Source organism: Anolis sagrei, chromosome 6 (assembly GCF_037176765.1).
Source record: "Anolis sagrei isolate rAnoSag1 chromosome 6, rAnoSag1.mat, whole genome shotgun sequence".
Lineage (NCBI taxonomy): Eukaryota > Metazoa > Chordata > Lepidosauria > Squamata > Dactyloidae > Anolis > Anolis sagrei.
This window is the reverse complement of record NC_090026.1, coordinates 75,147,252-75,165,931: the sequence shown is the minus strand read 5'-3', so window position 1 is coordinate 75,165,931 and position 18,680 is coordinate 75,147,252. Positions and strand designations below refer to the sequence as shown.

The 18,680-nt window shown below is 36.8% G+C and overlaps 1 protein-coding gene across 43 annotated transcripts in view; it reads right to left on the bottom strand.

Moving 5' to 3' along the window:
- CLASP2 (cytoplasmic linker associated protein 2) overlaps positions 1 to 18,680 on the bottom strand; it is a 153,907-nt gene that overhangs the window by 18,684 nt on the left and 116,543 nt on the right. For 17 of the 43 annotated variants that reach the window (XM_060781692.2, XM_060781699.2, XM_060781711.2 and 14 more), the window contains 7 exons: positions 18,316 to 18,339; positions 17,146 to 17,390; positions 15,534 to 15,597; positions 7,916 to 8,079; positions 7,067 to 7,145; positions 6,889 to 6,939; positions 2,575 to 2,718 (listed from right to left, as the gene is read on the bottom strand). In XM_060781692.2, coding sequence (XP_060637675.2) covers positions 2,575 to 2,718; positions 6,889 to 6,939; positions 7,067 to 7,145; positions 7,916 to 8,079; positions 15,534 to 15,597; positions 17,146 to 17,390; positions 18,316 to 18,339 — 771 coding nt within the window. The remainder of the gene's footprint in view (positions 1 to 2,574; positions 2,719 to 6,888; positions 6,940 to 7,066; positions 7,146 to 7,915; positions 8,080 to 15,533; positions 15,598 to 17,145; positions 17,391 to 18,315; positions 18,340 to 18,680) is intronic. The other 26 variants (XM_060781697.2, XM_060781705.2, XM_060781700.2 and 23 more) reach the window with 3 other exon arrangements.

Genomic DNA, 18,680 nt, shown 5'->3' with positions numbered 1-18,680 from the left:
AAACGGACACATTTTGGCTGGCAAAGAATTAAATCTGACAATCTGAGTCTCAACATTTTATATCAGGCAAAGTTTCACAAACTGAGCTGAAACATAATAAGGTTTGCTTATTATTCAAGCTTACTGTGAAGAGCTTATATGTGAAGGCTTCTCCATACCATAGGATCATTTTGGAGGATCTAGAAAAAGCCTGGAGAAGAGTCTTAGCCTCCAGTCTGATTCTATAGTCAAGTTCTGGCAGAAGCTGATCAAATAACTGTGCCTGAGGCCTAAAGAGAACACTTCTCCATGCATTTTAAGTCTTCCAAAGTAATTCTATGATATGTTTCGACTAGAAATCCATTTCAGTTAAGAAAAATGTTCATTTCAGTTAAGATAAATGGGATTCCAAATTACATGAGAATCATATTATGAGAAGGGTTCTGGAATTGATCCCTTGCATAATACATGGGCATGCTTTATTCAAACAATGGAAAAAGAAAAAAAATCTGAATCACTGCATATACCATATATTTCCCTACAACTATGAAAGTTTAAGGTTTCTCCACTTCTCATTTTTTAAATGCCTCATAGATCAACAAGTTGTTAATTACTTTCTGTGAAAGAGAACAGGAAAACATCTAGCAGAATTCAATTCTTTCTCCAACAGCTACTCAGAAAATAGCATCAAGGCACTGAAGGGCTCCGCTAGGCTGCAAGAATATGTTTTACCTATCAAGTTAATTTTCCTTCAAATAAATGCATTTAAAAACCATTTAGTTTGAAAAACACATATAAATTATAACATGTCTGAGGTTCAGTGTGTCTCCACAACAAATTACAAGGAGCATAGTACCTCACAATTTTTCTAGGTTTTCTCCCCTCTAGAGGCCAAGATTTCACCTCCAGGGTATCTTACTAGCCCAATTACAATTAATATTATGGGATCCAATCCATCAAATAATTTGCCTTTCAAAGTATATATCTTTTTATTATATTCCAAATGCAATGTATCTTTATGTTTAACTGGAATAATTCTGGGATCATTTACATTCTGATTGGAACATGATATTTAAATCAATTATATTAAATTTGTCCAATAGCAGACAGGTACTGCATGGGAAATTATGTGTGAGGTTCATCAGGTTCCATGACCTACATTAGCCCTTATTTGTCCTAAACAGTGGGATGTAGCTGTCATTCATATGTATTGCCAGGCTTTTAGCATATGAGGGCAAAGTATACCACTCAAGCCTGTTTCTGTGACCTCAACCTCACAAAACCTGTTGGCCGTCATTTTTCTGGTTTAAAAGAGGGAGACCTGTCCCTTCTTCTAAACAGTGCAACCTTGGCAAAGTATTTAACATAAAACACACATTTTACAAATGCAGAAGTGGACTTCTATTTGAGGAGGTTTGGGAGCATTTAAACTATCAATGGAGACATTAAGGTAGTGTGGTGTAGTGGTCTGACCAGTAATCGCTTCCTCCTAGTGGGAGCCCTCGGTAGTGCAATGGGTTAAACTCTTGTGAAGATGATAGTGAAGATGAAAGCATTCGCACTCATTAGACTCTCTCCGAACAATGAAATAATGTATATCTGTAATTACCAGTCAAGTATTTGGATATTTCAATTGCACCTACTGAGGAGTTGTTGTGGCGTAATTGGTTAAACTCTTGTATCGGCTGAACTGCTGACCTGAAGGTCAGCTGTTCGAATCTGTAAGACAGGGTGAGCTCCTTTCTGTCAGCTCCAGCTTCTCATAAGAGAAGCCTCCCACAGGATGGTAAAACATCCAGGAGTCCCCTGGGCAACATCCTTGCAGACAGCCAGTTCTCTCACACCAGAAGCGACTTGCGGTTTCTCAAGTCGCTCCTGACACAAAGAAAAAAAACTCAGTAATCTGATTCTGGAGACCAGGGTTCGACTCTCCACTCAGTTAAGCAATCCCACTGGGTGATCTTGAACAAGTCATATTCTCACTCTTGGAGAAAGGCAAGGACAAACCCCGTCTGAATAAATTTTGCCATGAAAACCCCATTAGGGTCAGCACAAGCTGAAAACAACTGAAGGCACACAATAATGTAGATACTACGGAGTTCCAAGGCAGAAAACTGGCCTTGAGATCTATCAGTTGCCCAGCCCTGCTGTAGCAAATAGTCCAAGAAAGCTGAGACACATGGTTAGATTAAATTGGCCCAACATTACTTCCAATCCTAGAGAGAGGAGCCTCTATTACAGGCTACTAGCAATTGTGGAAAAGACTGAAATGCAAGATGACAAGGTCCTCCAATAACCTATGTGTTACTGAGAGACCTCGAAGACCCTTGTTCTGTTGACCTAACTAATTCTAGGACATTGCCTAGTAGTAAAGGGAATTTACTACTGCCATGGAATGTCCTGAAGGATATATTTTTTTAAAGAGAGGGTTTTATAATTGTAGGAAAAAAACATAGGAAAAGACTGGCTTTTCCTATTGAGCTCCTACTATCTGTACATTATCCACAACCTGATCTCTATATGGCTACATAGATATAAAGCATTAAAATACTATCAAGAAGCATTTTGAACATATGTTAATACAAATAGAAATACCTTCCTAACATCCGAACTTTTAGGTTCTGTTGTCCAAGTGATAATTCGAGAGACTGCCAGACGGGTTTCACTTGAATTTACAAAATCTCCTGGGTCCATCTGCTGTGCAAGAGTCTCTATGTATTTAAGAATGCCAACTTTTACCTATAAAAATAAGGAGAATCAAATATATACCCAAATAAGTGCGGCAGTCAGAAGTGAGCAAGTTAGGATTGCACAGAATTCCTTTTTCATAGAAGCCATCCATCAACCTATTCTTAAAGGATAAATAAAATGTTTCAGGATGATAACTTCAAGGCACTGTCTTCTTCGAACACAGGTCAGAAGTTTCGATCCAAAGAGTCATGAAGAGGAGGAAAACGGTATTTCTGCTCCGCAAACATCTGTCAAGAACTATCTCAGAAGTATCTATAATAATAAATATGTTATACAGCAATTTGACACGTGAAATACTTTAATTTTATTAACCCAAAAAAGTCACGAACAAAAAGAAAACTGCATGTTAACTTCAGAAAATCTACTCTAGAACTAGTGCACAAATGTATATAATTATATTTACATTTTATAGCAGTTTTCCAAGTGGAATTTCATGAGCAATACTCTGAATGCACTTTATATATAGCATAAAAGTTTCTAATAAAATATATAATATAATGGTTCTATAATGGCTATAAAATGTTATCTCAAAAGGTAACATGAAACGCTGTGGCAAAACATTTTTAAAGTTGGGTTTCCACTGCTGCTGGAAATATCAAAGTAGGATCATTTTTTAAAGTAAAAAACATCCTATTAAGTTCTCAAGATTGCAGAAGTGCTGAAAATATCTCCTTTAGCATGGCAACTAAGCATTTTTGGGCTAAAAAGGAAGTTGCATGATTCCTTGGGAGATTTTTACAATTTTACCAATAGCATTGATGTAATTGGACAATTTATCTGGAAAAACATATTGGAAGATACTAATGAGATGTTCTGTCAAAATGAAGAAGGGCCTTGTGAAATATACAAACTTAATTTACTGGCAAGACCACATAAAGTTAAGGGAATAGAACACAACTGTTCTTCCATAACATATACAACTATTCTATTTCTCTGTTCCATATAATTAAGGGAGAAATGCCTGAAAAGAAATCTTCCGGGGCAAGACCGAAGAAACCGACTACTGGTAAAGCACCTTGATCATAACTTGTGTATGGTAGTTTTTCATCTGAATAGCCCAACATGACCAATTCCTCTTTTATGTTCTAGTTGCAAGCAGCAAAATACATATAGCCTTCCAATGTAAGCTTACAAAGAAAGATGGCCTAGAGCTTTGGTTCTTAACTTGTGGGCCCCTAGGTGTTTTGGCCTACAACCTCCAGAAATCCCAGCCAGTTTACCAGCTGTTAGGATTTCTGGGAGTTTAAGGCCAAAAATATCTGCGGACCCACTGCTTGAAAAACACTGGATTAGAGTAATCTATGCAAAAAAGAGGAAGGCTTAGCTTACTCTTTCAACCTCCCAGATTTTGAACAGAGAATCTCATTAAATCATTCCCTTTCTCAAGGTCCTGGTTGTGACTCAAAAGGCCTTGGTTAATCTGTTCTCCCTTTCTGTGCTTTTATTAGGTACTATTTTATATGTCTTTTCCCCTTTTCTTCCTATGGATCTTTCCAAATCCCATTTCCTTGTTCTTCCTATCTATTTCTCCAAACCGCTTTTCATTTTCCTTCCTATCAATCTCTATACCCCCTTTTCTTTTTCTTACTTTTGATATTTCAATCTTACTCATAAATCTCCACCTCTCCTCTTCTTCATACCTGACACCACTTTTAATTGCCCTGGCTCAATGCTATGCAATGCTGGGATTTGTAGTTTGATGAGGCAGCGCATTCTTTGGCAGAGAAGACTAAAGACCTTGTAAAACGACAGCTCCCAGGATCCCATAACAATGAACCAGGGCAGTTAAAGTTGTGTCAAACTGCATTCATTCCACAGCATAAGTATACCCCAAGGAGCAGGATAAACAGGAAAGGCTCCTTGAAGGAAGGGTTATCTAGGTTTATGGTTTTCCTTTCAATTGCTTGGAAGCATTGGTGTTTTTAAAAAGGGGATTCTAATCACACAGAAACTATTATGTGTACAAAGAGTGCACTTTTTGCTGTACCTGTTCCAACTTACAAACAAATTCAAGTTAAGAATGGTCCTACAGAACCTATCTTGTTTGTTACTTGAGGACTGCCTGTACACAGTATATCTTAATTGTTGTTTCAATGAAATTCCCCTTTTAGAGACTTCTACGTGAATGTTTATGATGCACCACAATGTATGAATTCATTAATATACTCTGAGGGAATCTGTGATAATAGTTCATTTAGAATCCCATATTTTTATACAGCGATACCGGTAACAGTTCTCAAGATAGCCGAATACCATATTTACATGAGTATAATACATTGTTGAAAGTAATAGGCACCTCAATTTTGAAGGTATGCATTACAACAACAACAAAAAAAAAAAGAGATTTGATGTCAAATGATGTGGTGGCTGTGAAAAGGCTGATGGGAGACAATGCTCATCCATCAGGCCTGATAGAAAGCCAGTAGTAACCACGAAAAGGCTGGTGGGAAGCTGCACACCTCTGTTAGGCCTTTCCACCAGCCTTTTCATGGCCAGCACTGTCTCTCCCTCCTCTGTCCCCAGCTAAGATCTTTTGCCCAAAAGCACAGGCGAGTTTAAGTGCACAATTCTAACATGCCATTGGATCTAATGCATACCTCAATTTCAGCAATGTAATTTAGGGGGGAAAAGGTGAGCTTTACACTCGAATAAAGTAACTACAGCACTTCAGGCTTCATTTTATCACCCTAACATCGTTCTTTGCATCATTCCACTTCTTAAAAAATATTTTTGGCAGTGCAAGTGAAGAATAGGGACAGACATTGTCCTTTCAGCAATTGTTTTAAGAAGTGCCATTTGAAAAGACATTCGTGTACACAAAAATCAAATGTCATATTTTTTGTCAACAGATGAAAAAATCCTGTATGGACCAAAACTATGGGTATGTGTTGGGTTTCACATACACTGAGTGTGGCAGGAAAAGACTGATTAATTCCAACCTGATTTATTCTTGTTCTATGCTCTAAGTTGTGTATGGCATAAGAATAGAAGACTTAATAAAGATTTATTTTAGGAATGAAATAAGTTATGTTTACATCAGAAAAAACAGTACTTTTCTAGACTGGGCAGGAGAAGAAATGGAGCAGGCTGTTTTCTTCTACTATAAGGAGTTCTGTCAAGTCAGTTTTACACTTCTTTTTCAGATTTTCATAAGTTTCTGTACATAATATTTACACAGTGTCCTCATGTATACAGTAACATTATAAAACTTCACTGCATTACAAATGATATTCACGGATAAATTGGCATATCAACCAATATTTAGAGACACACCAATTGAACCTATCTGATCTATCTGTAGACAGTCTTGATTTTAAATTTAAATGTAGGGGACAGCTGTAAAACCAAAATAAAAAAATTCCATTTAAACAACATCAAAATCTGTTTTTAGCATGTAAAATACAATTTTTTGTACTTTAGACATGAAGAGATATTTGTGTGCAACTTCAGCGCCATTGTGTTCAAGGACATAGAAGTGTTACCTTGTGAAAAGCTATTAACAGAGTGTGTACATTTACTGCGTGCAGGATAGAGAAAAAAATGCTGGTTGTATATATGCTTGTTATTTTCCCAAATTGCCTCAGTTTAATTCTTAACATTTGCTGCATTTATACCTAAGGCTATAATTTCTGTGAGTGTTCATTTGCAGGAGAATAATTAATCTTTTAAATATTCCATGACATTACAGTATCTCACTCCTTGCATCAATGTTTGAATTTGTTTCAGCGTATCACATAATGTTAATATTAAAGCTTTTTAGAAATAGAGGGGGTCACTAATTTTCAATAAGCAAAATTACTATACATCTGGGAAAAGCTCAGGAATAAATTCAGCAGTGAAATCACTGTGTCTGTAAAATGAGGATTGGGAAATCACAAACATAACATTAGAAGAGACTGGATAGAGTGAGTTTGCATAACCAGCTTAGTGTTAGGCAGCCATACAACTGTTTCTACTTTGTTGGTCTCATTGTGTTTTCTTGTAAGCTTTACCATCAAACGGTATAACAGAAGCAAAACGCTTGACATCAACTGGACGAAAGCATGCTCAGAATTCCTTGCACAGGTTAGTAGCTGCATTTGGATGCATACAAATAAAACTTTAAGAATGTAAAAATTACACATAGTGGGTTAAAAAGGCAATAATGCAGACAAAAACCTTGGAGCTCCAAAAAGAGCGAAGCTGGTCCTGCAGTGCTGGCTTGACTGTCTGAAATTTTATAAAAACAAAACCCACTATTTGAAAACCAGCGACACAGAATGCAACAGAAATAAAAAATAATAATGAGCACAATTTCACAAGTCCAACTTTCTTTGAAAACTTCAAAACATCTTACCTTTAAGCTAGGTGTCTGGGTCTGATCAACTGTAAACCTCATTAAAATACTAAACTGGAGATCATTTGGAAAAGATTCCCTGCAAAAATGAATGCTTTATTAGAAGTCAAAGCTTACTCCACACCACCAGTTAAGACAACAGAGGAAGGAGGAAGAAATAAGAAACTATTTTAGAGACTTTCTACTTAAAAGGTCAATGTACAGAAAAGATAAGTCGATTATTCACATAAGGAAAAGTCAGTGTGCTATCGTAGTTTGAGGTCTGGACTATTACTCTGGAGACGAGAGTTTAAATTCCTGATTAGTGAAGAAACCCATGGGGTAATCCTGGCTAGTCACACTTTTACATCCTCAGAGGAAGGCAAGAGCAAACCCTTTTGTGAATTGTACTAAGAAAACACTGCAACAGGTTTGCCTAAATGTTCCCTTATGTCAGAAATTCATGTAAGGATAATTGGTCTAGAGATACTGAAAACATAAAGGAAAACAGCAATGCAGTGATTCTAGCCATGAAAGCTTTCAACAACACAAGTCGGATTAAGTTTTTGGGAAAGATATAATTGTAGCCAATTCTAAAAAAATCTGGCAATATAGAATCATAGAGTTGGAAAAAACCTCGTGGGCCATCCAGCCCAATCTCCTGCCAAGAGGCCGGAAAATTGCATTCAAAACACCCCTTCAATAACATACACAATATGGCAACAGACAAACATCATGCTCTACTCTATAGTTCTTATTCCAGAAACTATAACTTTTTGTTTTGGGGCAAAAGACCATTCGAAAGAAAACAGAAGGACATAGATTTTTTAAAAATGCATTCAATTCTACATAGTCAACAATCTATATTACCTTGTTATATCAAGTGCCTTTTGAACCTTTGCTTGCACAGACCCCAACAAGTCAGCGCCCATTTTTTTCAATAGCTGTGTCAGCAACACAAATAACCAATCCTGTAGATCTTCTTTATGGACTTGGATGAAGTCTACCAAGGTTTCTAAAAACATGCTGAACACCTGGAGAAGGCATTAAAAAAAGGAGGACAAAAGAAAAAAAAAAAGAGTAGGGAAGAAAAGCAGTTGTTGCTTGCCTGTGTTGAACTCACAAAAGAATAAAGTAGTGACACACAGAAGCAGACAGAGGCAATGATTCACAGCCAAGCAGGAAAACATTCTGTTCTGCCTTTTATCAAAATTTGTGGTTGAAGAGTATTTGCCATTCTGACAATTAGTATTACATGCAGTATCGCTGGGAAAAGAAATGCTGTGATGACTGGCGCAACTTCCTAACCCATCTCATCCCTTGCCCGCTTTTATTTTGTCTCTTGCACTGAATTTTTGGGAAATGGTTTAAGATGATGCGTCTCAAACTTTTAAGAATCTTAATCCATACTAAATGTAGCAGATCTTTCTATTCACTCACACTTAGAGGCTGCTTCAGTAAAACATATCTAGTTGCATTTAGGATCCCCACATTCATGGTCATATACGGTTCACAACCAATCACCATTCCTACCCAGGATACAGTCTCAACCTCTCTCTCTCTTTCACACACACACACACACACACCTTATATCTCCAGTCATTACTAACTCAGGAGTTTACTTTGTGCTTGCATGACAGAACATTAATATTGTTTTAGAGTTTTAATCCACTCAGTCTTACACACAGTACAACAAAGACCCATCACACACATATGTTAAAATGTCAAGATACCACAACAAGCTTCTAGTGGACCTATGGGTATTTTCTATATAAAACATCATCCCTGTTGAAGAAGATGAATACTTGTTTTTTTCTCTCATAAAATATCACTGTGGCAAGTAATTTTCTTAACAATCTTTTATAAAATATTGAAAATGGTTTATCGGCACAGCACAATTTACAATTTTACGTAACGAAAATACAAGATAACGTATTTCAAACTGGAAGCTAGGCCACCAGTAAACTTTGGAATATCACTGCTACAGAATCAAAATAATGAGACACAGTTGTAAAGCTGACCAAAACCATTGTGTCTTTTTCTAAAAGCACATCAAATTAATGATCTATTGCTGAAAAAGGGATCACATTCCTAGAATGACAATGCATAAATCCAGGTGCTAGTCACAAGTTGGGTAAATATATTAGAATTTAATAATAATAATAATAATAATAATAATAATAACAACTTTATTTTTGTATCCCGCCACCATTTCCCCGTAGGGACTCGGGGAGGCTTACATCGGGACTAGCCTGGAATTTACACAAGTACTGACTTACCACTCAGCAACTGATTCAGTTGGCATACTCTAGTTGTGACTTTTTTTTTTTGGTTGTGTCAGGAGCAAGTCGCTTCTGGTGTGAGAGAATTGGCCGTCTGCAAGGACGTTGCCCAGGGGACGCCTGGATGATTTGATGTTTTATCATCCTTGTGGGAGGCTTCTCTCATGTCCCAGCATGAGGAGCTGGAGTTGATAGAGGGAGCTCATCCACCTCTCCCCGGATTTGAACCTGCAACCTGTCGGTCTTCAGTCCTGCCGGCACAGGGGTTTAACCCACTGCACCACCGGGGGCTCCTTAGTTGTGACTAACAAGTAGATTTAAGCCTTAGCATCTCTTTGAATATCAAAAATGTTCCTAAGTGTTGATCTATGGGAATATGTATCTCACAGATACTTTGCACTCTAATATTAAATTTTGTGCTGAAAGGAAAAGTCAACTGTCACACAAGAAAGCCTGCACTGCAACACATACTCCTCCTCTCATTTTCTATCTTAAACAAAAGAGAGAACATAAACTTCCCATTCAGAGACTAACAAGACATCTTTGTCAACAAGTCTGCAAAGAATTTACAGCCAATTTACACTTACACTGAGTATTACATCAAAATATATGTCACAGTCATTTTCTTTCAAATCCCTGATAAAAAGAGTCCACTAGCTAATTTTCTACTAGGTATTCTGGAACAAAGTTGGCAAAAAAACAAAAAAAACAAAACCTGAATACAGCCAAAGAGTGTTTTTCCAAGCAATTCTATATTTCTAGCAAGAGCAACAGCTGAAAACCTACCAGAAAAGCTCAATGGACTTTTATTTCAAGATTTCAAAGATCTGGACATTATTTATTAATGAATAAGCTATTATTAATGAAATCTCCCATGTTATGGAGGTTGTTAAGGGTTATGCAGAATTTAAATAATTTTGAGCAACATGATACTAATTTTTATTCATTGCAGAACCCACGTTTCTTTAGATCATTATGATTCTATTAATTTAATAGAAAATAATTTTGGGTGGAAAGATCTGCGTTTTATAAATACTAACTAAAATGGTTGGCTTTTACTTGTATGATTGCTCTTGCCACCATATAGTCTGTTGAAAGCTGTGCTGCCTGATTGTTCCACATGATGGAGACAGCATGACACACATTTAAAACGGACAAAGCTCATTAAACATAAATATGCAATACTGCAATTCATAAATCCTGATTGTTATGCTGAGGCATGAGTGGTTGTGACAGTTTACAACAGTGGTGCCCATACAAATGACTCAGTTACAAACCACATGCATATACCTAGCACCCACAAACTAACGATGTTTTCTTTTAAATGTCTTCAATCTGTGCGTGTGACTAGTAGTGCGGAATCACAGAGAGAATTCATTCAGTGTTCATCACTGTTTCCTCTGGAAAAAAAACCCTCAATATATATGTTTCTAAAAAGATATGCATTCAAGGAATAGAATAGCCAAATGGTGAAATTAATAGTGATGGTGTGTATGCATTAGTTTATGTCACACTGCTTTAGATAAATACCGCATGCTCAAACCAATTCTTGAAAATCAATATGAAACTGAGACTGGATAGTGCAGGGGAGAAAGTGTTTTATACTCTGCTCCCAAGAAATCTTTCCTTAGGTGCTGTGAAATTAAGATGCGCCAGTCACCACTACACACCGCAGAAAGTGAAAATCAAAAAAGTGAGTACATTAGTATACAAAAGCACATTCAAAACATTTCAGCATTATTTGCATAACTGCAAGGATTTCATAAGCGCAAAAGCTAAACTGCACACAATCTTTGTAAGAGTGAAGTAGAGGAGGGAAAAGATTAATTATCAGTCATGCAACAAGGTTAAAGGTTCCAACAAATATTGAACCAACTTACTCTCTACAGAGAGTTCCAACACAGGGGACCGCATGCAAAAAGAACAAAAAAAAAGGAGGGGAGGGAGGGAGGGGGGGGGAGATAAAACACACAAATTAGTTGCCATCTAAATAGTTCCTGTATAAGGAAGATATGATAAATGGGTTTTTAAAAATTATTTAATATTAACATCTTTGTCTTCAAATCCCCAAGTACTATATAAGCACTTAAGTTTACTTACTGTCTCCTGTCTTACGTTTTTTGAAGAAATTTACTTTTTCTCATGATTATTTTCACACGTGCCAGTTCAAGCACAGGAAACACTACACAGAACCATAATCTACAAAAACATAACCTTAGAAGGCCATTCATTTTCGTTAAGATCTCACACCCTCCAGAAACATGCAACAGAAAACCGAAAAGAGTTATGCAATCTGGGGCATGTTCCTGCAGATTGTGCAAGGCTTGTAGACCAACCGTACATGAGCTCCACATGAAACAAATTTAGCAGGTGCCCTATGAAATGCTACTAGTTCTTGTTAAAATTCTTCTGTGCAAGACACACCTAATGGCACCTTAAAAACAAACAATAAAATGGATGGTTAGGTGAACTGCATCTCCTACATAGGTAAGTACTTCTTGTGACATCACTGATTAAGAGGAAAGTCCAGGGTGTTTGCCACAAAATTTCTACAAATCAACATGAGACATCCACGGGGCTTCTTTTTTCGTTCGCATTTACAGGAAGAACTCAATCAACTCAAGGTGTATAATCAGTTGCATAATAACTGAGCTGGAATAATTTTTAAACACAAACGCACAGTGAAAGCACCGGTTGCTTACCTGAAACATGGTTCTTCAATGGTCACCTGTGATTTCAAACAAATAGGTCTTCTACCTGTGCAGAGCATGGCATGCAAAGTACTTGAGCTGAGAAGCTTACCAGGAACCCTACCTCTCCTTCCCAACATGCATGCCCCTGTGTGCTAAAGCTATTCTTTTGAGTTTCATGGTATGTCACAGCTTGCAGACAAATCTGCAAGAGAGGGGAGGAGGTTGGGTTGCATGAGCAGAGATGACCATTTGAAGAACCAAACTTACAGGTAAGCAACTTCAGTCTCTATGGGCCCAAAGTAGTTATACACTTAAATATTCTTTGAGAGTCTATTGGATGACTCTTCTTCTTCGAGCCCATACAGAATATAAAGAGATGGCTTTCTGACAGTGTCAGGAATTTAGAAACGAATATTCTCCTTACATAAAGAAGATGAATTCTGACTGAAGATCAGTAAGACAATGTGGAAAATGCGTATGAAAATCTGGCGCCAGGTGTCCAGCTGAAGAACTCTCTTCTTTTTATGGAATCTCAGATATGGCTGATTTAATCAAAGGGTATACATAGAGGCAGATTTACCACTGTGCTCAGATGTGCTCAAGCACATGGCCCCTTTGTCTACGTGGGCAGGTGGCATCGTCATGTCATTTTTTTAATATAATGGGTTTTGCTTATGTGATGCAATTCTAAATTTGAAGGCGTTCTGTTTCAGAGAGATTCCAGACATAATGATAAAGTTTATTGTCTATAGGAGTGTGCCTCAAAGCAGGCACTGTAAGCGTACTAGCTCTAACTCCTTTAGGGCCCTAATAAGGGGCCTCATAACTTAACTTAGCACAGGGACTCATTTGTCCTAAATCTGGCACAACTGACAAAACTGAAGTAACACCCAGTAAAATGAGATGTTCAATGTCAGCAAGTTTAAGTCCATTAATACTAGCATTTCAAATGACTTGGCCATTAACTATGAGACCACTAATGGCAATGATTACACAGGAATTGGTTCCTTTACTGGCAGGGATTTCTTGATTGCTATGTTATTAGACAAAGAAGCTGAATCATTATGTTTGTTAAATTCTAATGGCCAAAATGGTTGCTTCCTGTTCCTTTCAGTGCAGGAAACATGGAGCTGTCATCTCTTCCATTGGTTTGATCAGATAACCATGTGACTATATACAGTTGTGAAACATTGTCACTTAGAACACTTCCTGGACATAGCCTGTAGGTATGTTATATCGACTTCCACTCTTCTATAATATCTGGTGCATTTATTGGTGATTTGTGAATCAAACATATCTAACTTGAGATGCTTGTACTTGAGGTATATATGGCAGTATAATCAAGGGACTTGAGATGGCTTTAGGCTGGAGCTCATGGAAGTAGTTTGATGTAAAGATATATGAAATGAGATAAAGAAGACGTGTACCAGTATTATTTCTGTATGAATAAACATGTATGCTAAACTCTGTCTTAAGCAAGTAGTCATTGTCTCATCAGTTCCTAAGCTAAATAAGTACTGTGCTTAAATTGTAGATATTTTTTAGATCTAGTATCCAGTAATAAATAAACAAAGTAACAAAAAATCCAAGCTGTAAGTACTGGCCAAGTCTCACAGATTTTAACATTACTTTACAGCATAAACTGTTCCATGATGGGATGCTCCAATTTGCAATGCCATCAGTCTGAAAACTTCCTGATTAAAAAGGGCTAAATTCTTTGGGTCAGCTGGGAGATAGAGAATATATGACAACATTTATTATCATTTATTGATAGTCTATCAGATCTGCTTTACCACTCAGATTTCCAAGGTTGATGAGGAATTGAAATATCTACTCAAAATGTTCCAAGTGGTGGCCTTTATTAAATGTGACTTTCTACTACATTTCAGTAGTGAAGCTTCAACTATAATTTGGTGATAGATCAATAAATAGGGAAGCCGCTTCATCTTTTTGCACTTTGCATAGGCTTTCCGAGCAGGAGAGGAAACACAACTTGTGTGATGTCTTCTGTGTCTATTCTCTATCAACATTCCCATGGGTCTTCTCAAAATATATACATTGTGCAATGAAATCTATAACTATACACAGAAATACATAGACCACTAAACATCATGTGCAGTTCACCAAATCTTTTTCCCCCATTACAGAACTTAAAAACATTATTGTTTGAGTCAGACATAGAGTAGAACAACTGAAAACTATGGAATTTAACTTAATAAATTGGTCTATTTGAGGACTAAAACTGGATCCAGATATAAAGGATATGTGCTAAAGACTAGTTTCAGAACACACAAACATCCAGTATGGTTTGCTCCAATACAGCTTCCGCAAGCCATTGGCCTCCAGATGTTATAGATTTCAACTATCATCCAAAAGGGAGAATGTTGGGGGAGGCCACTGTCAGAAAATCCATATATTCAGAAGAATCCAGGTTACTTCTGGATTTCAAGCATCCTTTTAAATACAGCAAACCTTTTATCTGATGTTGCCCATATGTGAGAGCATTAGCTCACTATGCAAATAACTCTAAAATGTATTTGCAGTAAAAAATAAGGAGTCTTACAGCATCTTTCAATTTTTGGAGGCATTACAAATCAGTTCCTGCAGATTAAATTGGAATGTCACAGGGCATCCTATCCCAATAACTGATGTTTTGGGGGGAAATTAATATAATGTCTAGATATAGGACATATGAGCAAAAGTTCTCACATATAGGACATATGAGCAAAAGTTCTCACATATTCATAATTCCTCCCATCTTATTCTACCAACATCAATATTTTAATAGAATATAGCAGACCTTTTTAATTTCATTTACAGATATTCACTTGAATATTTATGTATAGTTTCAGATGGTTTGGTTGACTGTAATGAGGGCACAATGAAGTAACATCACAGTCTACCCAAAATGCATATTAATTTTAAAATACATATAGGATCATAGGAACCCTGAACAGGTGGTAAATCTCTGCAAATGCAGAGATGCTGAATTTAGATTGTATGTATGCTCCCTCCTATATGTATGCACCTTAAAACATCTAAAGTAGATTTTACATTTAATTTTTATACCATCAAACAGATCATTACAATATAAATCCTTATCTTATCATGTGTCATTTGCACCATAAAATACTTGCATAAGCATGAATTACAACTATATTATAATAGGTTTGAAATTTGTTGGCTATTTTACATTTTTGACCGAAGGTAATAAAAATGTCACATGCATTTATTTTGACAGCTAATGACATTCTTAAAAAGAATGTTTGATCCTAAACTCAGCAGTTGGTTTGAATTTTGTTGGTTGTTAACTTTTTGTTTGCTTTGTGAAATCTAGTTTTTTATCGAATCCAAGTTTTTTTCCTTTGTGAGTGGAGGCAGCTTCTATTCAAGAAAGGGTCCTTGATCACAACTTTACTTCCCTGAACAGAAACTTCTTTTGTTTATAGAGCTGAAACTCATATATAGATTTCTAGATATCCACATACAGTACTGAAGTAACAAAAAACATACCTTACTATGAGGATCAGCAAACATTCTTGTGAAGATTTCACACAATCTTTTTAATTCGACACGACTGTCAAAATGATATAATATTAATCAGTAAACTATAGAATAATAGAATCAAGTGAAATATTTCACATTCAATAAGACACACTATAAATTCTTTAAACCCTATGGCAGAACAAAGGCAGAACATAAATGAAATGAATGACTAAATAAATAATATTTTCAAATCCTATAATAAAATAAGCGTGACCGTATATTTTAAAAAATCTACTTGCAAACGTCTCTTTTAGTAGGTCAATATAAAGTACTATATTGTCAAAAATGGGACACTTTATATCTGATGCTGGAAAAGAAGAAAATGTAACTAGAGATTTGCTTTGACCCCTCTGTGAATAACAATCTATTAATCTAGAGACAATGTAAAAGAAGATATTTCCAGCAATCCCTTTAAAATGAATAGGTACGGCATAAGAATGAATTGTGTCTGGAAATGAGCCAGTTATTAATAAAGCTTTTACATAAAGTAAGTTATGTATTTCCTGTAAGCAGCTTGGTCAGCAGTCTATCTGTAAAAATTTTGACCTGCTGAAGTTTACAAGAAATTCCCAAAGGCATTGCGCATATGAACCAAGGATCGAAAAGTGTTTTTTCCCCCACTGTCATCACCATCATGATATAGTATTTCCAACATTTTAATCTGTATTTGGTCAGATCCGCCCAAAGTTTTTCATCACTGAAACTCTAGACTACATACTACTTACTTCACTATTGTTTCTATCCCTACAAAATCAGGGACCCCAGTTGGCATCACTCCCTAAGAGATGCTCAGGAACAACTGCATCTAACACTATAGTCTTCTTTAATAACCCAGAGGGCTTTGATAGGATCATCAGCCAAATCAAAAGAAAAATCCCAAATAATTATCAGGAAGTCAATGCATTCATTTCCTGGGGCATACCTCTGATTCAACCCCCTATCCCACACATCTGCAGTTTCGATGTTCTAGTGTCTAAGCTCCACAAAGTAATGATTGATCCCTGAAAACTAAACTATGCAAAATTTGTCCACAGTGAAATGCCATTCCCTCTGTCCAGCTCAGAAAATTATGTATAGAGTGTGGCATGCAGCATGGATGGGGTCAGACACAACTTGGGGCAGACCAATGAAAGTCCTGAACTAGTTCTGGCAGAGTGGTCTCAGCATGGATGTTGAAACCCCGCAGCACAATAAACTAGGGAACTTCACCACAAAACTGCACTGCCCGGATAATTAATATTAATAGGTGTTTGAAAAGTGTGATGAACAGACAAGCTGTTAATAATGAAATTGCCTTTGTTGTGTAATGCTTTAAGAAATACTCATAGCAGCCATGGTTTGGTTCAGATTTAATATCTAAGGAAGACCACTGATTAAAATTGAACAGAGTTATTATATGCTTAATTACCCATACTTGAATAAATGGAAGGAAAACATAACTTTGACCAGACTGTGAATGACTCATTATATACCGCACTATAATTGTTATATCTGAAGAGCACACACAGAAAAAATAAATATCTGCAGAATTATATTTTCTCAGAAATGGAAATCAACCCCCCCCCCTTATTTTTCCTACCTTAAAGTTCTCTGATTTTTTAATAAATTCTGTAGCCCCAGAAGGCCTTCTTTTCTTTCTGACCAGTTGGAGCTGGCACAGCGATTCAGAACTTCTGCCACATCTTCGGTCTGTCGCATATAGGTGGGTATGGTGCCATTCCGAGAACTATATGACCTTTCTGAGCAGGCACTAGAAGCATCACTGTTGGCATCATCATCGGAATACATGCCATAGGATTCGTATCTCCTTCGCACTGGTTTTTTCTAAGGTACAAAAGTATTTTATGAGGAACAAAATAGAGGACTTTTAAGAGAAGATTTACAGGACTACACAGACTTTCAATCTTTCCAGAAATCTTCTCTAACTGTGGTTAGAATTGCTATAAGTAAAGGTAAAGGTTTCCCCTTGTCATTAAGTCTAGTCATGTCTGGGGGGTGGTGCTCATCTCCATTGCTAAGTCAAAGAGCCGGCGTTGTCTGTAGACACCTCCTAGGTCATGTAGCCAGCATGATTGTATGGAGCGCCATTACCTTCCAGCCGAAGCGGTACCTATTGCTCTACTCACATTTGCATGTTTTTGAACGAATAGGTTGTCAGAAGCTGAGGCTAACAGCTGGAGTTCACCCCACTCCCCAGATTCGAACTGCTGATGTTTCGGTCAGCAAGTTCAACAGCTCAGCTGTTTAATCCGCTGCACCATCAGGGGACCCTAGAATTGCTATAGTAGATACTAAACCTGCTAACAAGTGCTTTCAATCTAACTATGCATACATATGATAGAAAGAAAAAAGTAATGTCTGAACTTGGAATTCTGTACCCTATGACAACCATAACTTCAAGTCACAGTTATATATACATACTGAAGTTTCATTGATCTTAAAACTACTGATACTTAGAATAAAGCCAGAATATTTTCTAGCAGGAACACCATGCTCATAATGGTAATCCTTGAACTGATGATCAAGTCCAACTGTGTCCAGTTTTTTAAATGCAGTCACACAAACTCATAGCGGTAAGTGTGAAGGTGCAACACAGCACAAAGGGAAATGCCATTCAATCTACATTCACACTATATTTACAATATTTTTGCAACTTGAAACATGTGTAGACAACATGACATTGTTTTGCTAAAACAGTGTTACAGTTGATATTTAAGAACACTTGACAGGGAAACAAGGGGAATTATACCTTAGTCCGCATGTCTCCTAACAGCTGAGAGCAATGAATTATAGAGAAAAATAGAAGATTATTAATTAATGTAGAATAGTATAATTACCAGATGTTATTGATATGTTTCTGGTTACAAGGGAGGCATGGTTAGTGGTGACTCCTCTTAAGCAAATAAAAACTATATCCTTGTGGTGGGGGGGATAATCATGCACCTCACTAGATGTTTTTGGTTGCAGGTCAATGTATTCTTTACTATTGATTGTGTTGGCTAGGGCTGCTGTGACTTGCAGTCCAACACCATGTAATGGGTAGCATGATTCCTATCTCTACCAAGCAGCACAAAGAAAAAGCAAACTAATTTGGACAACACAAAACTTTAACAA